This window comes from Strigops habroptila, chromosome 9, assembly GCF_004027225.2.
Source record: "Strigops habroptila isolate Jane chromosome 9, bStrHab1.2.pri, whole genome shotgun sequence".
NCBI lineage: Eukaryota > Metazoa > Chordata > Aves > Psittaciformes > Psittacidae > Strigops > Strigops habroptila.
The window spans coordinates 13924569-13946804 of NC_044285.2; the positions used below are offsets into that span (position 1 = coordinate 13924569).

Sequence of the window (22236 nt, forward strand, 5' to 3'; positions counted from 1 at the left end):
GAGAGGTACTAATATTACAGATCCAAAATACTTCTCAGCTATCACCTTATCAGCAAAGTTGAAATGACAGCAAAATTTTAATTTCATGAAAATATAAATTACGCATTTTTATTACTAGAATTCAATTATTTTTATCTCAGTAAAATACATCAGTCTTCTAGATATCTGAACATCACTCATAAATCAAGAGATGAAAAACTGAGTACAATGCCTGTTTATCTCACACGTACCCACTGCCCTTTTTCCTATATTCAAATATGACTCTCTTTTGAATAACACAATACACATGTAGGTGGTAGTATGAAGAAGTTTTCCAGTGCTTGATATAGCACATATTCAAGTTTGGAATAGAACTACAAATTACTGTTTTTCACGATAACTAGCACTCACAAGAAAGGAAATACTATTTTAAATGCCTTTGAAAGGCTGCTTTGATCCCACCGTTGTAGATAAACTGCTGACAGTTTTAAAAAGCAAGAGCATTTATCTCAGTACTGATGACACACTGAATAAATACCACCACAATATGCAAAATATCTACACTTTAATATCATCATGTTTTCTATCAAAATAACCCCGAGTGTTAGATAAAACAGTCAAAATTGTGATTTACTGAGCATCACAATCAGCCTGACTACACATCAGATTTGAATTTTGGTAGATCAAGAGGATGGCAGGTCCAACTCCAGACTGGGTGTTATCACCATTACTGTTTTACAAACAGCTGTAAGTCCTATACCAATGTTAGCCTTGTCAGGCTTAGGTGTCAACTGCAATGTAATCATGGGGAAACTGACTTAAAAAGGAAATAAAACAAACACTATACACATTCGTAACAAAATGAAGAAATGTCAAAATGACAAGAACGAAAGTAAGTCCGGACTGCACTGAACTGAAGAAAATAACACATCCTGCCCTACCCTGTAACCATTAAGACAGATTTTTACCTCCTTTTACCACTCTGAAAGAACAGATAAAATAAGACAAAATAAGAAAAACTCAGGGCAAACATCTTTTATTCCTTGAATTATCTGGGAAAAGTTATCCAGAAAGTGTAACTTTCCAAGGAGCACATAGTATCTCAAACAATATGCCTTATTCTCCATCCTGCTGACAAGGTGTTTTCAAATTACAGTACTGTAAGCACTGCCCAAAACAGCATCCATATATTTTTTTATAAAACAAAAAATCAAACTGTAAATGACCACTATTCATTAAAATGTATTTTTCTTCAACTAGAAGGACAGTTCTGAAAGATGCCAGGAGAGGCAATAAGGAACTGTTAACTGCTGTAGAGATATAAATAGAAAATAAAAGTATTTTAAGAGTCTTCTTCCATAGCCACATCCTCTTGTAGCTTCTGCACCATTTTGTCCTCCAGCTGTTTTGGTGTTCCTTCAAAGCAAAGAAAAACATTAAATTCAACGTGTCTCTCTAAACCCAAGTAACTGTTGTTCTTTGGACAATGTATGTGTCTATTCTAGGAGTTTAGGTCTAACTCATCAAGCTTACAACTATTTATTGCTAACCTCCATCAGAACTTCAAGCTACTGAAGAACTGTTTTAACAGAAAAGCTGATGTTATTTTTAAGCAAAATCTAAAAGCATATGTTTTCATCTACTATGGTGAACTTTGATAGAGCTCTTAGCAGAACCTTGCAAAGGACTATAAAAATGCATTACTTTTAACAGATCAATAGCCTTCACACATTAGTTTTTATACAAAGATTTAAAACCCTCCTGAATGCTGTTTTGGATGACAATTGTGTTAGCTCTCCATAACACTATCAGAAATAAAAAAATCCAGGGCTGACATTTGATTCTGCTCTCCTGAAGGCCCAGTAGGAATTGCAAAGCACTGAAAATGTAGCTGTAATTTGACAGATGTGCTGCACACTGTTGTGCATCATCCACTTAACATAAGCAAAGCCAAACAAAATAAACAGGTTTATTCTTCTGAATTCGGATCTTTTCACATTTTCTCCTTCTTCCCTCAAAAAACAAGGGACAGATTAAACCAAAGTTTAAATATATCCTGACAAAAGCTTGTTTGACACATAAAACCATGGAGACAAAACCACTGGTTATTTTTATAAAACAGTAACTAATGGAAATTTCCATTACTCTATTAACTATATTTTAAAAAATAAATCATATTTACAATCCATTTTATCAACATCATCTAACACAAGCCAGTACTTGTAATAGTTTAGAAACCAGAAAATTATTTAGGAGAAGGAGGTTTCTCCATCTAAAAAACTCGGTTCACTAACAAAGAATATACATTATTATATCTGAAGTAGGCACAGATTTTGGTGAAAATTTGTAAAATTTCCATGATCTTTTAAAAAGCATTAGGCTTACACTGACCAGTATTTTCATGTAAGTTTCACTACACACAGTGAACTACAATAAAACCCGCTTTCACAATTAGCTAACAAATTCAAAAAGCAGTTTAACTACTGCATTTTATGTCAATCAGTGGTACAGTCTGTAGAGTTCAAATACTCAATTCAAAGGAAGATTTAGATAAATGTATTGGTTAACAAACACACAGTTCATAGAGTACCAAATATTGAGTGCAGTTTAAAATACTCAAATGAGGAAAAGAAAGGATGAATGCAGGACTGGCTAAATAAAAAGTTACGCCTGATTCAGACCAAAGGCACTGCTTACAGTCAGTGGCAAGAGCTATTCTCTCTATTCAACAGACAAATTAATTATAAGAAAAATGCGCAGGATTATTGATCTGTAGAATTAGTCATATAAAAAAGATTTTTAAAATTCATCATAAAATTGTACACAAGTTTACCTAAGATAATCAAGTAAAGCAAGTTCTTACCTGCATGTGGAGCACGAAGAAGGTGGATATTCTGTTTGACTTCTTTGATGTCTTCTGCCTTCTGCAACTCTTTGCTCTTCTTTAATCTGGGGAGGGGAGAAATTAAATTTCATTACCTTCAAAGAGAAGATGTATATTTTTGCTCTATTGCAAGGCACATCTTCAGCTAAAAGTATGTAAACTGTAAATAACTATGATTATGAGGAAATAAAGTATTTGAAAATTAATTCAAGCATATACTGGATACAAAACAAAAAAAAAAAAAAAAAAAAAAAGCCAGTACTACATCAACTCTTACCAGAAATTTGTTTAAATCTAAAACTGTTTTACAGCCAATAAAGCATAGTGGTTTAGTAGTATATGAGAGCCCCTCAAACTATTCCACCCCACTGTTTGGATGACTGTGTCTATACAAAGCAAACAACCATTTAAAACTTTTGATCATCATTTCTCCGGAAACACTGACTGGCTAATACAGATTTGGAAGAGTTCCCATACTATAAATAGTTCTCCTCACCTGTTCATAATAAATCTAGCTTGGCGTTTTTGCTTTATTTCCTCCACTCTCTTCATTGCATCAACTGAAATAAAGCAGAAGTTGTTTTAAATATGCTTACATACCTACAGTTGAAAATACATGCTAGTTTGCAGGGCAACACAACCAGTATTCCACAATACCTCTACAGCAGAAGCAACTCTTAAAATATACAGAGGAAGTTATTCCTTCCTCTGAAGAGCAGTGTAGGGAATAGTCTGTGTAGCAACTATGGTAAATTGTATTTTAAAACTTATTTATGCTTCCACTTTTGTGTCTACACATATTTCCTACAATTAACCATCACTACAAAAGACTCTTACTCAAGATCAGACGCAAGTTACCACCTTCTCCTATGTGCCATTCAATCACGACATAAGTAATTCTTCTACTTTATAGCAATTGATTTATTAAACCAACTGAAGTGGAACAAGCAGGCACAAACAAACAAGTGCATCAGTATAAAGGCTTACATTGTAAGCCTCTTAAAAAGACGGAGAACCACTAAGGTTTTTTGAAGATCTTTCAAAATAACCAGTTTCTGGAAAAAAACCAACCAACCAACCAAAAAAAACCCAACCCCACCCCACCCCCCCTCCCCAAAAAAAAACCCCAAACAAGTGCAACTCCACATCTGTTCACAACTCAAACCTCCTCCACACATAAGAATTTGGTCATTATCCCAATAATTTCACATACAATCACTACAAAGTGTCTCTACAAAGTCTTCTGAAAACATTTTCATGCACAGTGAGAGTTCACTCCCCACAGTTCATCTTTTGTTTTTTTCTACAATGACTCACCAGTCTTGTTCCATAACTCTCTCTGGTATTTCACTGGTTCATTTCTACGTTTTTCAAACTCAAATGAATTATCCTATATTAAGAAAAAGTAAATATAGATTATATACAAAGCATACTTAGATCAATATATTCTTACTATAGCACTCACTCACATAACTTGGCATTTTACGTGGTATTTTTCTCCCCCTTTCAGAATCTCGGTTTCTGTACTTTAACAACCTTTAGGGATTACTATAAACTAGAAGGAAATAGAGTGGAGTGTTTGACCTCAAAGTGTCAGGAGCCACAGTGATTTGACTGAAGAGAAATATTCCCTCAGCTATTTTCCTTTTAGCAAGTCAAAAGGAACAGAGAAGACCAATGTGGAGTGGGAAATACAGAGTAGACCAGACAGGTGGAAGGCAAAATTGAAAACGTGTAGAGTCAAAAGCATTTAACCCAGGTCAAGTAAGTTCTACTCGAGAGCCTGTAATTTTGAAAAGGGTAAAAAACCCAAAAAAATCCAAACCCAAAAACTATTTAGTTTTAAGAATATTGAAACAATACAAAATCATCTGAAATTGTGAAATATTTCATTCGATGACACTGGTGTTTGGGGCAGCTGGAGGCTTTTCTTTTTGTTGGGTTTTTTCCCCAAGACCTTAAGATGGAAAAATAGTTTCCTCCTTTTTTTTTTTTTTTTTTGCTAGGCATACTCAGCTTTAATCCAAATTTATGTGAGGACTTTTCCCTGCCCAAAGGTTCTTTCTTGTAGTGGAGGAGCAGAGCTATTAGACCAGCTGCTGGTCTCCACTGGAGCTAAAGACAGCTCCAAAGAGAGAAACTACACAGAATAGCAAGAAATGGCACATATGCACTCACAAGCCATGCTCCATTGGCAGATGAATGCTAGTTTTTCAAGGGGATAGTGTTAAGCAAAACACCCCAAATATCAGCTGCAGAGCACACAGTACACTAACATCTACATGCCATTCTTACTCTTATAAAAAATTTTTAAAATTACCTAAAATTCATTTTTAGCCAAGCATGACATAGCACCACATCAATTCACTGCAGTTTATCCTAAGTCAAGTCACCTTTTACGTATTTATAATACACAGTATTGCTCTGTACCACGAGAACACACTGCAAACAGCAAAAACAAGTCTCACAAGAGTACAGATGTTCAAAGTGCCAGCATCTTCTAACCTGCTCCCCCAGAGATAGACTACAGCTGCCTCATAGTGGCCAGTGGATCTTTTCCATTCCAAACATGAGGGGACAGACTGACCGACTCTGCCTCATTCTGAGTGAGAGAATAAGGCAGTCTTTCAGAAATACCTTGTGAACAACAGCTGGCAAGATTATGTCCTCCTTCAATTTTTTAATAAAAAAATATATATATAAAACCAACAAAAAACCACAAAACACTTGAAACCCAGGAAAAGAAAAACATACATTTAACCTCTATCCAATGTACTGCTTGAAGCCACAAGAACTGCCACCTTCCAACAAGCTATGGTATTTCCCATTGTCACAAGCCTATTTAGACACTCTCCCCAGAGCTGGCTTCCAAAAGAATGGATACCAACTGAACTACAACAAAGCACTGTGTTTATATATTGGTTTAACTCTTAGCATATATATATTATCTTGAAACTGGAGCATATTGTCACCTATTTAGGTATGTATAAAAGAATTTTTTAATTAAGTTATTTTCAAAAAAGGTAATTTACCTCAGCCAGAAACAACTTGAAAGCAAGAAATACAATTACAGAAGGCACCAATTAATCATGGCTTCTCAGTCACATTACAAAATAATATCACATTCTTCCCCTTGGAAGATCCACAGAAGGCAGCAAATCACAGTGTCAAAATACTTACTAAATTGTTAGTATTCTGTCAAAAACCAGGTCATTAAGTCACAATAATTCCTGAATTATTTAAGGGCTGTCCCACCAAATATGAGTGTTTAGGATTTTTACCACTGAAGTAATTTTGTCTTGAAATTGTTTTTATGATCTCATATGCTGGTCTTGAAACATTCCTATCTATGCAAGGACTTTTCTATACATTGTATACTTTAAAGAGATGTCAGAAGGTAACCATCTTATTGTGTCTACGCAGAGACTTCCAGGGCTACCCACTAACCCAGGTTATCTGATTGTGCAGAAATACAACTACCAAATGTGTCTGTACAGAGAGTAGGGCATTTACAGAGAGAAAAAAATGCCTTGGATGTGGGAACCACCATTTATTTCTGATGTAGACACCTGGTAAACTGGCTTCCACACGAAAGCTGAAATGGGAAGTTCTAAGTTACAGTCAAGATGAATTAATAGCTCACTCTCAAGAAAACTCTCACATCTTCCTCCACAATGCCTCTTTTCTCCACTTACTCCATCCCTTGTGCTCATCTAATTAAATGATAACACATTGAGTGACCTAACCTGCTTGCAACTGGAAGAGGCTAGATTTCTGCCATTTTAGTGAGCTAATGTCAAGCATGAACCAGGTCAGCTTCTTACCACTGTCAATTCTTTGCCAGCTGCTTTCCGGAATGCTTTGGTCCATCTCATCTTTCTGGGATTTCGCTTCTTTTTAAAGTTTCTGTGGCATTTTGATTTGCAGAATCTAAATATCTTAAAGAAGAAGGGGAGGAGGAAGAACAAAACAAAACAAATGCTTACATTCAAATCATAGAATCTTTGAATAGTTTGGATTAGAAGGGACCCTCTCAAAGGTCATCTAGTCCAACACCCCTGCAATAAGCAGGGACATCTTCAGTTAGATCGTGTTATTTCTGCCCCACTGCAAGCGTGATATCAAACACTGAAGTTTCTCTAATAACACTGCTCATTGAAAATGACATTCATCCTACAAATGTCAATATTTTTAGTTCAAATATAGCTATTAACAGCTTCAAGCATATTCGCTTTTTTCATTTAGTCATTTTCACAGCTGTCAAATACTTACACTTAAGCTGATTAGAAATAAAATATACCAGAGTTGTGAGAATTATCAGCTGCAAAAACAACTATAAAACCAAACCTGTACTATGAATAAACAGTTTTCTATACCTATCAGCACTTTTCAGACACAGTACCATCCTGACAACAAAAAATCCCCACACCTCATATATTTTTGAATGCAATACACACACACACAAAAAGTCTGTCTTCTGGAGTGTAGCTTTAAGCCTTAAAGATTACCCTGCAGCAGGACTCCTAAGCACATCAGTTAAGTCGTGGACTGAATTCACTGAAAGCTATTAAAGCATATACCAAAATATTCTAATTGACCTTTTTTTCCTCACACACACACACACCCCTTCCATTTTTCTACATATTCTACAGATTCTAGACTCATTTTAGGCACATGTCACTGCTAGCCATCCAAGCACCTTATGTTCATCTGGGTGATGTTTTTGGGCCCATTAAAGATGCATTAAAAACTTCACTATTCATGCTTTAAATTTCCCTTTTGTTGGTACTGAAATGATGTAAGTAACAGCCAAGCTAGAGAACAATCCTCTATCGCAAACTGTCTACATCCAACAGGTATTTTCCAGTCAAAAAGAGCCTGCAGCAAGACGGCAGTAAGGGCACGGGGAGGGGGACGAGGGAACAGGACAGGCAATACACACAATCTTACCCCTATTTACAGTTCTTAATACTCCCTAAGTCTGTGCATCACTTGAGCTGTCCTGGGCTGTCTGGTATCCAAAGCAGAGCTGAAACTTTACTTAGGAATACTAAAAATTACATTTGTTATTGATGAGTTTTTGAAAACCGTATTTTCTTCACCTATACACTCCTTCCCATCTAAAGAGTCATTTCTAGAGAAAATTAATAGAAAATATGAAACCTGTAGAAAAGGTAACCATCTTTGAATATTGTATTTTATTAAATGCTTCTACCATGCTTTTTCACCTTACCTCGGACAAACCTGCCATTACATTTGGCTCTTTCATAGATTATCACTTCACAACTAGCCTGACATAGTGCTACTTCTTTAAACACACACCTTGGGGCCATTTTCTACTAAATGGAACTGTGTCAACCTACATCTACCTCGAAACTCCCAGAAGCTGTAACTCAGAAGAGGATTTGTTCTGACACCTGAGCACGGGAAGGAAGCTATCTGTGTAAGCCCCACTGCACCCTGGGCTCTGCAATGCCCTATAGGAGCGATGAGGAGCACAGCGAGGCTGGGAGACCACTCACAGCCCCGGGCGCAGTGCACGGCCCGCCGGCAGCCCCAGCTGGGTGAGTCCCCCCCAGGCACCCGGCGAGGTACCGACCACCACGGCATCACCCACGTAATGGCTCGCACGGGCCCGCGCGGGGGATGAGGCCGCCCGGCACACCTCGCGATGCCGGCACGGCTGCGGCCTCGCCCGCAGGCTGCGCTGGGCGGAGACACCGCGGCCCCGGCAGCGGGAGGGAAGCGCTGCCCCCGGCCCGGGGCCCTGGCAACGCCCGTAACCGAGCCGCGGACACCGGGGAGACGGGTAGGGCCGCCTCCCGCTCCCGCAGCGCGGGTCCCTCAGCGCCCCACGTGTGACGGGGGAAGCCTCCTCGCAGCTCCCTCACAGGCCCGGGCCGGGCAGGCCGCGCGGGGGAGCGGTCCCGGCGCCGGGCGCCGCCGCTGACGGGCGGGCAGTACCTTGCAGTCGTTGCGCACGAACATGACGCCGTGGCCCGGGTAGATGGGCCCCGAGCAGAAGTAGCACTTCTCGATCCGCATCGCGCTGCAGGCCGCGCCGGAACCGCGCGCTCAGCTGACCGGAGGCGGCGCGGCACCAGCCGGCAGAGAGCACACAGCGCCGCCTGCCGGCAGCGGGGCGCCAGGGCGGAGCGAGGCGCTGAGAGGGGCTGCACCGCCTCGGCAGGCGGGAGTGCTGCGGTGTGCCTTAGCTATAGCGAGATCTCGTAATAAAAATAAAGCAGAGCGGTCATATAGAGAATGCGGAAGAGATTATTGCCCCAAAAGTAAGAGCAGGGGGCACAAGGCCACCACCTGAACAATGCTGTGAGGAAGTTCTCAGTGCTGTGCTTTGGTTGAAGCTATAGGAAAGCTCCACGTGTTGGCTGATTGGAGCCACAATCTCTAAGTCATTACACAGAGGTACTGGGGGACAGGGGTGAGAAAAGCAGTAAAATGCCAAAGACCAGATACTAAGTTGACTCACGAGGTAGACCCATCAGCCCCACGTATGCCAGCTGCAGTCTATGACACTGAGAGCATGGTCCGGCCTTCAACTGCACTAAAGAGAATCCTGTTGAAAGCTGAGAAATACTCATGCTCCTGAAAACATCATAAAATCCCCAAAACCAACCCATACACAGAAATGTAGCTAGGATGAACTCTTAGACAATACTGCATCTCCAAAACTAAGCTGACTTTTCTCTTTCCCAAACAACTCTCCACTTCTCTGAAAAATACATTTGTGTCTTTGTACAATCAAATACAAATTAAAAGATTTTGTGATCAGCTTGTGTTTGCTCCCCTCTGGCTTCTCATTATAAATGCAATGTTAGAAATGAATGAAGCTGAAATGGCTCAGTGTTAATATAAGGATAGAGACTGTAGCCCAAGGAAAGGAAAGGGAGTCAGACACAGATTTTTAAATCTACAATTGATTTACTCTAGAATTCAGGGAAATCAGTTTCTGCTCCATTTCCATATTTGTAAGATCCAAGCCTTCTATAGGGGAATTAATTTTTAAAGCAAAATTCGAAGTACTGTCTAAAAGCGATGGCTCTGCATGCATTAACCTAAGGAACCTGTTACTCCTTCCGGTCCCCCTCCTACAGAGTGTTTATTGTGAAAGGAGCTAAATCCTAAACCTGTACCTTCCTAAATTGTTTGCAGTTGGAAAGGGTCTTCTCTCTGTTCTCCAATCCTGTCCCAGCTCAGAGTCTGAAATCTTCCTCACTACATAAGGCTTTACCACCACAATTCCTGCTTCTCCATTTAAAAGAAATTAACTTTCTGAGTATTTGGTAAAAAAATCCATGTATTGAATTGCGTGTGCCCTAAGGGCAGTTTTTGCTTTCTGGTTTCTAGAACAACAAAAAAAGGCAGTCAGCTTGGGGCTATATTAAGAAAGATGGAAGAAAAAAAAGAATTGCCTTAGCTCAGTAGAGTCACTAACCTTATCAGCATAGAACTTGTCTCCAATCTATTTGGAAACCAGACCTCAACCACATCCTATTGCAGGAGACAGAGGCTAGAGCATATGACTTGTGACTAGTCTCACCCCCAGCCCTGAGGAACAACAGTGCTGAACTGACAGCCAGACAGCAAGACAGGACTGTACAGGATATTAGCTAGTCTCATGCTGCACACCCGAGGGAAGGCTCTGTGGCTGCACAGAAAATGGCAACCCAGCTGATAAGAGGAAACAGCAGACACACAAACACAAAGCAATTTTATAAGGGAAACTATGAAGACACTGAGTGTACAGCTAGAGGCAAAACCAAATAGTAAACAAGTTTGCTAGGTCTAAGGCTGCTGTGCTTTGGCATATGCACTTGCAGTCCTCTTTTTCAGTTTGATTACTTTGAGTTTCCTGTTCATGTGACTTTTTTCCCCCCTATAGACTGTATTTATTTCACTGAAAACAGCTTTTTACTGGCAGAGTATTGTGAAGTCTTTGGTGGCTTCTACAGTTTAAACACTGTGGATTACAGACTGTCACCAACGCCTCCAGCAGGCAGATGGGATGTGAGAGCAGTGATACTACAAGCATTTACAACTAGACTCCCCTCCACACCTTTCTTCACAGCAAGGCGCTAATCTCCTCTTCAAGTACAAGCCATTATGCTGTGGACTGCAAGTGCTTATTCCTGATCTATAAACAATTTAGATTGAAGGTTGCTGGAGCCAGAATCCAGTTTAATTATCAAAAATGAATAGGTACTTCTACTCATTAACAGTTACTCACAGACAGAATTAGGTATCCAGCTGAAAAACAGCTTCACTCTAAGAGATTTTGCAGCAAACTGAGTGGCTCACTTGTTTGATTTCTGACACAGATTACCACAGCAAGAATTGTTTCACCAAACATCTCAACTCCATATGTTAAACTCATAGCAAAGCTCTGGTCGCAAATATTTAGGTACTTGTCCAAGTTTCCTAATAGAAGTAAAAGTTCATATAAACTGTCATATATAGTCGTATATAAGAACTGACAACTGTCAGGCATGTGCATCTGTAGGACAAGGTTCATAAAGCATACAATAATGTCAGTTCGAAGGCACTTCTGGAGGTCATCTAGACCAAAGCCCTGCTTAAAGCAGGGACAAATTAACATCAGGTGGCTCAGGGCCACATCCAGTTGAGATTCTGGTGTCTTCAAGGATGGAGATTCCATAACCTTCCTTAGCTCCTGCTCCACTTCTGACTACTTGTATGGTGACATTCTTTTCGTAACAGAAACTCTTCTCTGTTGCCTCTTTCCTATCCCTGTGCCCTCTGAGACAGGTCTGGTTCCATCTTCTGTATACCCTCCCATTAGATAGTTCAAGACAAAGGAAAGGTCTCCCTTGGTTTCCTCCTCTTAAAGCTAAGCAAACCCAGTTCTCTCTCCTCTTACCCCTTGTGGTCCAACCCTCTGATCTTGGCGGCATCTGCTGGACTCACTCCAGTGTGTCAATGTCTTACTTCTACTGAGGTGTCCAAAACAGAATGCCAGATGTGGTCTTATAATTACTGGAATACGCAGTCACACCTGCCTTTGTTAAACTTAATAAGGTTTAGTTCAGCTCATTTCTCTTGCCTGTCAAGGAACCTCTGAATAGCAGCTGTTTCCTCCAGCATATCATAACCCACCTAGTAATACATGCTGCTCTTGATGGAAGCAGCTATGGTGAAAAATCAGGCTCCTTACCTTTGTGGAAGCTATAGATTTTACAAGATGTACTGCGTGATTTCCTTTGCTCTGAACATGCTACGTGCTCACATTAGCAGCTTTCTGAATATCTTATGAATACAGAAGTGTTGCCTCTATTTTCTTCTATGGGTCTGAGCTCCTTCTGGCACCACCCAGGATGCATCAGGCCCCCATCTGACTGGTTTGGTCAGTGCATCGAAAAGTCTGTAGGCCACAGAAGAGATCTAAAAAAACCCACAACGTATAGGGACAATGCAGAAAGACACAGACTGATACTGAACTAACAGGAAATGCTACAATTCAATTCAACAAATGCTGACAAGATTCAGATCAAGAATGTTTAACTATTTTATAAGATATAAGAAATCTTGGGACAACGCATCATAATGGGAATAATTTCCAAAACTTTGTTCCATTATAGATCACCATTTTTGTCTGACGCTGGATAGAGACAACTCTTCTAGAAATAACAGGTTTTCATCACATGAGAAATCTTGTTTGTTTTGTAAAGCCAGGGCTAGGCTAGTAAGAATAGTGTAACTCACTGTTAAGGAACACCTACCATGATCTCTCATGAGAGTTAAAAAGGGAACAAAAGTTTTATCACAGAATAATTCAAACAGATAAATCTTATGGCACATTTCAAAGGCTGACATCAAATCAATTTTATGTAGACTGTCTTTATACAGTAAATAGTTACATAAAATATGCATGACAAAAATATTACAGTTTCAGTATTTAATATCCAATCTAAATATAAGTATTCAAAAGGAAATATTTTTACACCATTTCAGTAGTCACTTAGCTCAGTAGTCGGTTGTAATAATCCTTAATATTTTCAGGAACTGGACGGAGCTATAAGCACAAAAACTCCCATTAATGCATGACAAAGTTGCACTGCAACCCTCTGAAAAGCAAAGAGTTACATTAGAAGAAATTCAGACACACAAGTACATTGAAATATATTGTGTCCTACAGCAGCGTTTGATATTCTACTGGTAAGAAACATGATGGTAACTTCACAAGGCACTCTGAATTAAATGACAGTAACTCCGGTCCACAAGCATTTTAGAATCTTGGTGTTGTATAAAAAACCCCAAACAAACCCCACACCTGCATTTATTCAGTATAAATTGGTTTAATCTCTGTCCTAGCCTCAGAGCAGTCAAATTATATTGCACTTATAAAATATTCTGTGTAGGCTGTGATAAAAATCTAGTATTTACATGCTGTGTTTGTTAGAGAACAATGCAATGTAAAATATTTTAAGAACCAAGATTTAACACTTATTCTTGTATTATTAATATAACCAGAGGCTACATTAAAAAAAAAAAATATATTTTATTAGCTCCTAATCTAGAAACATTTTTGGTCCTTCAAAAAACTTGTTGTGCTGCAGTTCATGTTCACAACTGGTATCAATGCTGGCCTGAAACTGCAGTAGTTACACTATTTAAATAAATAAATACGCAATTTCCAAAGAAGTAATAGCTTCGGAGTTCTGTAAACAGGCTGCTGAGGCAAGTCTGCAACAAGACCCAATTTGGCATATTGTGACTTTAATTGGCAATAATTGGCAATACTTTACAGTTATACAACCTCTGCCAGGGTAGAAAACAGTTTGGTAGGCACATCTTATATATCAGTCTGGAAAAAAGACCCCAAAAATACTGATTGTTCCTTAGTTGTACGAATAAATAAAATGATCAAAGAGTAACATGATCCACTGAAACCAAAACTGACATTTATGTGATTTGGGGGGTGGGGGGAAGGGAGGAGAAAATTGTGTCTATTCTTTAAATACAACCTAAAGGAAATGAACAAGCCATAAATGAATATATGATAAGCATGAAGTACAGGACAGAAAGGTTGGCAGAATGAGCATTATAAATTTATAGAAATACTGATCTAGACAGAACTGGTGCCTTAGCTGCATCTCACCAGAAGACAATCATCATTCTTTTTTCAATCCAAATTTGAAGAAACTTTCTAAATCGGTGTTTGGTAAAACAAATTCAGTGCAACGCAGCAGCTCTGATGAAAGTTTGCTGACATCTAGGTTGCCCTACACTCCTGTTAAAACATGAGTGGTAACATAAAAGAAACGTAACAACAGCTGTACCATTACGCCTTTTATATACAGACATATGGATATGCATGTTCTAGAAATTCAAATGATGTCAGGAGGCCTCATAGTCTGTGCTGGATATATGTTATATAGTACAGTTGTAGTTTACATGTTCAATTTCATGACATACCCAAAGTGCTCTACATATGCACCTCTGTGCTTCTCTGTAATTTTTATTCAATATAGAATAGCTTTCTTTTGGTTTTCATCACTAAAAACCAATGGTTTGAGAGAGCAGGAAAAGCTACTTGCAGGATTTTGTGGAAAACACAGGATTTGCTCTTTCAGATTGTTACTGGTTGATGAAATGATTAAACGTTTCTGTTCAAAACCATGAACCATGTTGGTAAGCTTGCTGTTAGTAGAGACTAAGAGCTGTCACAATATCTAGTCTAAATGCCTCATGCGTGTAGTTAATGGAGCCTTCAAAAGGCAACTGAAAATCCTTCAATTCAGAAGCCTACCCTTTCTCACCGCCCATACAGAAAGATGTTTCTGTAATTGGTAATGAAAATTCCTCTCCTTCTCTCCAAAGTACAGAATTAGAGGAATATCCAGTGCTACACCTAATTAAACATCTGTCCCATCACTAATAAACTGCAAGCAAAGATCAATGTTGGTCGAGAGGAAAAAACCAAATATTAATATCAAGGATTAACATAGCTCATTAAATAACTACAGTGTGATTTGCCCATAAGTTAAACAGTTAAGCTGCAACTGTACTATACTTTATGATATACATTAAACTTAATTGTAACTGAGTTAACAGCCACATCTGCTTTTTTCTTGCTCCTCATTCAGTTGTTCTGTAGAGCTGTGCCCATTGGAGCGCACTACCCCTTCTGGGATCCAGGATTTATCCACACACCGTTCCATGCGCTTCATGATGAGGTCTAGCAGAGTTTCAATGGCTTTGCTTACATTATTCCCATTAGCTGCACTGGTTTCAAAATACGGTATTCTGCAGAAGACAAAACCCACAAACTTGTATCACACAGTTTATATTCATAGGAGAAAATACAGGATTACTGCCACATACTAAGAAATCACATAAGCACTGTTACTGTTATTGCATAGCAGAAACACATGAAATGGTCTGAAACACAAAAGAAATTAATGAAATGGACGACTCTGTAGGTAAGACAGAAGGAAAAGTTTTAATTTACATCATGGAGTCCGCAATCTAAAGAGGCACTGGTCAGTATGAGCTCCCAAAGTTATGCTACTGAGGTCTCTCTTTTCTCAGCTCTGTTCCCCACAAGAGATACAATTACTTTATATGACCTTGTGAGCATAAGCATTCTCCTTACTGACTTGTACCTACATCAGGTAGGGAGTCATTGCAAGAGAGGGAACGCTGGTATGCGCATTCCCCTGCAGGCAAGGCAGTAAAGACTCCTAATGTGACATTCTTACTACAAAAGGTGACTGTTGCTTCTGTTGACACCTCAACTATAAAATCTCTTACATTAAAAAAAAAGAAAAATAAAAATCGCGGTGCTCAGACCTCCTATTTCTTTGTTAACCAAAGTTTCTGGGCACCTTGGTATTGAAAATACATTGCTACTTTTCATTATTGTTGTGGATCAGGGAGTCTCAATGGCTTTGACCCTCTGCGCTCAGTGCTTCCCACAGGGTGGTGCTAGCGCGGCTGCACTAGTGTTCCTCCCCGAAGGACCGATAGAATCACTTCAGTTTTAAGTGTTTCTTACTTAACTTGCAAGATTCAATGAGTGGTCACAAATATTATCTTACTGACACAGTGCGAAGGCTTCCTGCAACCATTTTCAGAATACATCACTTACCATTACATGGCTTTGCCACAGAAAGAGGGTATTCACTATCTCATACTTCTGTTTCCAGAAGACTGGTTTTGCTGCAGCAGGATTTACCTTGCTTCCCCTCAGGAGTGACTCCTAGCAGCTATCCTTTCTCATCTCTACAGGGCAGAGAACTTTGTAACTGTCTACAGATTGGACATGATCTGTAACTCTTAATTTATTGCTAAATTAAGTTGGCATTTTCAGTCACAAAGATAAGTATTTCATAAATTATTTCCAGAAGTCACACACAAAGAGATCTCTTTCAAATCTTTACGAAATTGGCCACATGCCATCTGCTCCTAAACAGTAGTTTAGGAGTTTTTGCTCCTTCACAAGCAGCTGGTTAAAGTACCATATACACCTGCTGCTGTCTGTGTGACATGGACTTCAAACAAGCATTTTCGCAGGAGAAGGAAAAAGAAAGAATGCAATATTGCACTAAACCTATTCGTCTCTAAATGGACAGACTGCTTCTGATCTGCCTCCCATGAGTTTTCAAGGTCAAGGAAAGCTAATTTGTGACTATGTAATAAGAAATAGCATGGCACAACAGGACTAGACCTGCAGAGCAAGCCAGTTAGTGCTGAGGACCTAGTGTTCACACAATGCATGTTTTGTGGGCTTTACTTTGGACCAGCTCTGATCTATTCCTCCAGACAGGATGCAGATTACAGGTTGGAGCACATCATCTAGTTTAGTTTTCAGTTGAGAAGGAATCCAGTTCACATGCTAGAAACCTGCTCTACTATGTGAATCAAATCACAGTAAATGCATCAGAAGATTTGCTTCAAAAGTGCACTTCTGATCCACACTGAAATGCAAATGTAATCCAGACAGAAGTCCCATAGAAGAGTTAACTCTGTATAAAAATACTATGGGATTAATTAGTACCTGATAGGAACAAAGATTTCAAGTAGTTCCTTTAAGGACATGGGGAAGGGCAAGGTTACCCTGTCTTCCCGCTGTCTGACTTGGTTTTCAGACTCCCTGGGAGTCTGCGAGAATGCAGATGCCTGTAAGAAACCATGGCTGACCCCTCTGAGGATAAGTCACCAGGAATTCACCTAAGGTACAGTCCTAACAAAATTGCTTGAACAGTTGAGGGAAGATTGAATGGGTAGAGGGAACAGTGGTCTGGACCAGAACCGCTCTTCTGTGGGAACAGCACTCTGTAAGCTGACTGTCCAAACACTCGTGAATGGGTCCCAAGGCTCTCAAAGAAACTCGGGCCTCATGTTTCCATGGCCATGCCAGAGGTAATGGCTACCTTAGAATAAACTTTTGTAAAACAACTCACCTCATAAATTAGGATATCATTGCTTAGTATTACTTTTGCTTTCCCTACAATCTGATGTGACACTCACCACATCACCAGATACTCTTGGATTTCACTTTTTGTAAGAGACCTGGGTTTTCTGTGTCTCATAGAAAGCCTCAGCACAGGCAAGATTAAAGAATTAGAACCCCACCATTCAACTGCATCTCCAGCTAAATTATATCTCTTTTCCAGAATGTTTGTGAAAATTCACTTTGTTTACTGCCAAGGGTAGAAGATTAACCCATCTCCAGTGCAAGATTACTGCAATACTAAGTATGAATTTTTAGGCAGTGCAGAAAACATTAATCTCTTGACAGAAGAAAAGCTACCACACTGGCCAGTTAAGCACTCTAAAATGCCTATGTCACAATAACCTTTCTGTATACAGAAAAGGCATTTTAAAAAAGTTTCTTCTGCTTTAAACACAGCAATAACTGGAAGGAAGTCAGTTACCCATATTTTTCTGCAAGTTCCTTCGCTTCTTCTTCTTTCACCATTCTTTGGTCTTCCAGATCACTCTTGTTTCCACATAATACAATGTCAGGGTTTTCACAATATGCATGCATTTGTAGCTGACCTAACAGAAACAACATGAATAGGGGTCACAATTTGCTGTCATACATAAAGCTCACTAAGAACACTACCACATTTCAGGGGGGACAAAGTCCTTCAGGTAAACGACTCTTTGAAAGACAGAAAACAGTATGTTCTCTGGTACCTGACAGGACTTCTGCTATTGCACTGAGGAGCCAGAGAACGGGCAGTCATCCACTATCATGTACCCAGTGAAAAAGCCAGGGGAGCAGAAGCCTGACAAAGCTAGCACTGAAGCTGTGTATTTGTAACTTTAGGAGTTATGCTCACCAGGCATCTTCAGTGAGCTGCCAGGAAAAGATACACTTCCTTCTCCTGATGGATAATGCAGTCTGGGAACTCCTTTGGCTAGATACACCAGCCAAGTAACATTTGCCTTCCATTAAGGTTGGCTGACAAAGTTTAAGCTGTGTCAAAATAGAGTTTTGCATAGGCTTTCCACACAGTAAAATTACTGAATATCATCAGAGCCAGGGATATGATTTTCTCTCAGCTTGCTTTTATCTAGGTTAAGATTCAAGTTCAATTGGCAAGGCTGAATTTCAAGTAAGCACTAGAAGCCACTCCTAGCAGCTATTATAATTATGAATGCAACATTTTCTTTCTTCTACTGAGAAAGTTATAAAAAACAGTATTTCTAGTTCTATTTCTCCGTGAGACTCCATATTTACAAACACAGCCCTCTCCCCACCCATGCTGAGACAGAAAGAAAAAATAAATGCCATACTTATCCAGTTCCTGACATTCAGAAAGCTTTGCTCATTTGTCAGATCAAAGAGTAAAAGAAATCCCATGGCATCTCTGAAGAAAGCCGTTGTCAGGCTACGAAACCTAGACCAGCAAAATTAGATTAGCTGGCTCATCTGGCAGCTTACTTTGAAAATATAATTGCACAGAGTCATAAAACTGAGGTAATTTAAGACTGAGATAACTGGAATGAAATATTAATCATAATTGTTTTGCTGAGGTAGGGACTGCATAACAACAGTTTCTAACATTACTATGGTCTAATCAAGGCCTAAGGAAGTCAAGGAAGTCATTTCACTCTCACATCAGAGTGACTTTAGACAAAGTCTTCTACTATAAAGCATGACTTGATCAGATTCAGGAATTTGGTCCCTAACCACATCACTTCTTGATTTTAAGACTACCAATCACTATAATGTTAGTCTTTTGACAGACAAGTAGAAAAGAATCCTTTGAGGTGATTTCATCTGTCTGACTTTCCCAAGACCTCAATGTATTTTCAGAAATTTAAGGAAAACTGAAAGAAAAAAGAGCTTTACAAGCATCTCTATGTATTGGTTATGAAAAAATAAACTGAAAGTTTCCAAAAGCCAAAAAGCAATAATTACAGTTTTAATGTTCTACAGTTGGAAATTACAGTTGTAATTTAATGGGTATTCACAGGAAACTTTCTATTATTGTTAAAATGAAAGCAAGCACACTTTCCCATCCCAAGTCATACAATTAAAATCTAACAATCGATAAAGAGAATTCATGTACTCTGTTCCATTCACAACTAGCTTGATGACTTACTAGATGTGGGATGGAACATACCTTTCCTGCCCTGCAGTATCCCAGAGCTGAAGATGTATCCTCTGTCCTCTGCCACCAATGCCATCTGGCCCATTGGGTCTATACACCTGTAAAAGATAAATTTGCAAGACTGAGTGTTAGTGGTCCAGCCTCTACAGAACACAAAATAACTGACATTTTAAGCCACTAAATGCAGCAAAACTAGCACTGTCAATGCAAAAATACCAAGTACAACTCAATCCATCTGCTTTATAAGACAAAAGTAATATGAGATGCATTTTAATTTTGCATCCAACTGAATATTTAAAAATAAGGGTAAAAGTGAAACTGGAAAACAGTTTCATTAGACAAGCTTAATTTTAATACTTTTGTTTTCTATTTTTAACTGTTATCTTGTATCAAATTGTTTTACTTTCATCCTGTGTTCAAATTTAAATATAAGAAAGCAACAATGGTATCCTGCAACCAGGCAGTACACTTGTACCACTACGGAACCTTATTAGCAAACCGAATATACTCATAATGACGTCTTAGCTGCCAAAAGATTGCTGAAAAAGAGCTGAGGGTAGATCTTATCATATCGTTAGCTTAAAAAGCAGAAATGGATGATAATAATAAAGGCTGAAGTGTTTACTCAGCATGAAAATATAAATAAGGGCATCTGTTAGCTTTGGAAGGATCAGATAAAAATAGATTAATTTCTTGTTTAGAACACCTAATTGTTAGGTCGTCTTCTTTACCTTCAACTGCTGTTGTACCCATGTTTGTAACACTCTCATTATCTTATCTTTAGAGACACATACACTTGCTGACTTTGTGGATTATATGATTCAGGTTGTGAAACCTAAATCTTATCCTGAGTTATCAAATATGCTGATCAAGTAAACACACCATGGTTAGTATCCCGCAAAAGGAACACTAACTTATTCAAAAGATCGGTTTCGCATTTCACTGAGATATTTACTCTTTGCACTACTGTGGTGCATGTCATCCATCAAAAGCCAGCCTGCACAATGCTCATTACACTATCCAGATTTCTGGACACTTGGTAAGCCATCAGACCACACTAAAAGGCATTTAATACTTTTACATAGAATTGAAAACCACTTGTGCTGAATCAGTTTCTCACTGCAGTAAGGACCCACATCCAATTGGTTATCCTAATGCAGTGCTCAATTTATTATCAAAAATACACTTCCCTGGTTTGATAACAATTCACAGGTTTTAAAAGAAAAAACAAACCATCTACTACCTGATTTTTCACAATTCTTCTCTGGTAGTGGTAGCTGCTTAGAAAGTCAGTTCAGCTCCACGTATCGTGCTATCCCATTTCATTCACAGGTTTTAAAACTGTTTTAAAAATCAACATTGCAGTCTTTGTTCACTACCCATTTGAGTTCACAAGCAGCAGAAACACTTTTACTACAGTCCAATCCTTCCCTATGAAGAGGGTTCAACAATTAAAAGTGCTACTCCAGGTACTATGAGCACAACTCACAGAGTAGGTACACTCATCAACACTTGCTGAGCAGTAAGAAATGGTTGCTTAGTATTGGCCCTTCTTATTTTAACTTTGAGGGAAATAGAGGGGACAACACGCAATGACAAAAATAACCAGGTAAAATTAAATCATTTCCTTGTCACAAGATTAAGTCCACAGTAACTATTGACTGCATGCCTACATGTAAGGATTAGCAGGTTAGATTTTAAAAAACCAGATTCTAGCCATCACCAAGCCAGATACCATTTTAAAGTAGCACAGCATGTGTGAAAACTCACCACTCTCTTTTCCCGAAAGTCAATGCCCACCGTTGTGATAAATTTGGAATTGAATTTGCCATCTGTATATTGGTAAAGAAGGCTGGTCTTTCCTACTCCAGAATCACCGAGTGCTAAAAATTTTATGAGGTAATCGTAGTCCCCATCAGACATAGTGAGAATTCAGGACACACCTTAAAAAGCAAAGCAAAAAGGATTAGTTAGTCAACAACTCTGCCAAGGCTTCTTTTGACAAATGTTTAAAATACAAATCACTACTTGAAGTACAAAGCATCCAGCAGTGGATCCAGTTCTGTACTCTTTTACACCGGTTTCACCTTAAACTCTCAGTTACGCCCATTATCAATATCAAATTCAGCTGTGGCTGAAAAAGCACAGAGTTAATTTTATTACGTTCCTCTTACTAGAAAGAGAAAGCAACACACAATTTTAACTTCCTCAGGAAAGACTGAAAATCAAGGTCAAAGTGCTCAGGACATCTAGAACATGAACTGCAGAACTGTTTTTAATCTGCATGGAAGCTGGCAAAGCTACTTAAACGTACCAGCAGTGCAATTCTGATTTCACTTTCACTGTGACATCATTAACATATAGTAAACAAATATTTCTTCCAGACTGCCCACTACATTTAAATAAAAATGACAATGATTTTCTATTAATAGTTACTTTTCAATCTTGAAAATGGTTTTAATTTTTTCATACAAAGAGGGAAATTAACCAAGAAAAATTTTGGGTTTGTTGTTGTTGTGATGGCTTTTATTTTGTTTTAAAACTGTGGAAATTGCTCCTGTAAAGTTTTAATCATTATGCTAGTTAATCATTTAAACTAAATCTTGATCGTCAGTCGCCATTAAACACCACACACGTTTCCCTGTGGCCCATACACGTTTTCTCTCTATCCTTTTAGTGCCTTTGAAAAAAGAACCCTATTAAATATAGTCTGATTGAAGTGCAATAACAGCTAGAATGAGTAACAAATATCACTGGCAAATATCC

General features: G+C 38.8%; 3 protein-coding genes across 7 annotated transcripts in view; all 3 read right to left on the bottom strand.

Annotated features, from left to right (window-relative positions):
• Positions 1-999: 999 nt before the first annotated feature.
• Positions 1000-9016, bottom strand: RSL24D1 (ribosomal L24 domain containing 1). The gene is made up of 6 exons (XM_030498432.1): positions 8828-9016; positions 6688-6801; positions 4181-4253; positions 3360-3423; positions 2843-2928; positions 1000-1395 (listed from the first exon to the last, which is right to left on the bottom strand). Exons 1-6 carry the CDS (start codon positions 8906-8908, stop codon positions 1322-1324), a joined length of 492 nt encoding a protein of 163 aa, XP_030354292.1. The 5' UTR covers positions 8909-9016; the 3' UTR covers positions 1000-1321.
• Positions 9017-12391: 3375 nt separating this feature from the next.
• CCPG1 (cell cycle progression 1) overlaps positions 12392-22236 on the bottom strand; it is a 75473-nt gene continuing 65628 nt past the window's right edge. Inside the window, exons 13-17 of the transcript XR_003993317.1 lie at positions 21241-21413; positions 19483-19568; positions 18650-18753; positions 17782-17905; positions 12392-15148 (exon numbers count right to left, since the gene is read on the bottom strand). The gene's annotated coding sequence lies outside the window, so the exon portion shown is untranslated. The remainder of the gene's footprint in view (positions 15149-17781; positions 17906-18649; positions 18754-19482; positions 19569-21240; positions 21414-22236) is intronic.
• The window catches only part of RAB27A (RAB27A, member RAS oncogene family), a 36103-nt gene continuing 26258 nt past the window's right edge, over positions 12392-22236 (bottom strand). For 4 of the 5 annotated variants that reach the window (XM_030498449.1, XM_030498445.1, XM_030498446.1 and 1 more), the window contains 5 exons: positions 21241-21413; positions 19483-19568; positions 18650-18753; positions 17782-17905; positions 13602-15148 (listed from right to left, as the gene is read on the bottom strand). In XM_030498449.1, coding sequence (XP_030354309.1) covers positions 14950-15148; positions 17782-17905; positions 18650-18753; positions 19483-19568; positions 21241-21393 — 666 coding nt within the window. In that variant the 5' untranslated portion in view covers positions 21394-21413 and the 3' untranslated portion in view covers positions 13602-14949. Of the gene's footprint in view, positions 15149-17781; positions 17906-18649; positions 18754-19482; positions 19569-21240; positions 21414-22236 lie in introns of all 5 variants that reach the window. The other variant, XM_030498447.1, reaches the window with a different exon arrangement.

What these genes read in the sequence shown, in the direction of transcription:
- RSL24D1 (XM_030498432.1), bottom strand. Translation starts at nt 8,908, where the DNA reads ATGCGGATCGAGAAGTGCTACTTCTGCTCGGGGCCCATCTACCCGGGC. An exon ending in CTGGCAAAGAATTGACAGTG is followed by an intron (nt 4,254 to 6,687) that starts GTAAGAAGCTGA and finishes TTCTTAATATAG; the next exon opens with GATAATTCATTTGAGTTTGA. An exon ending in AGAGTTATGGAACAAGACTG is followed by an intron (nt 3,424 to 4,180) that starts GTGAGTCATTGT and finishes GCTTTATTTCAG; the next exon opens with TTGATGCAATGAAGAGAGTG.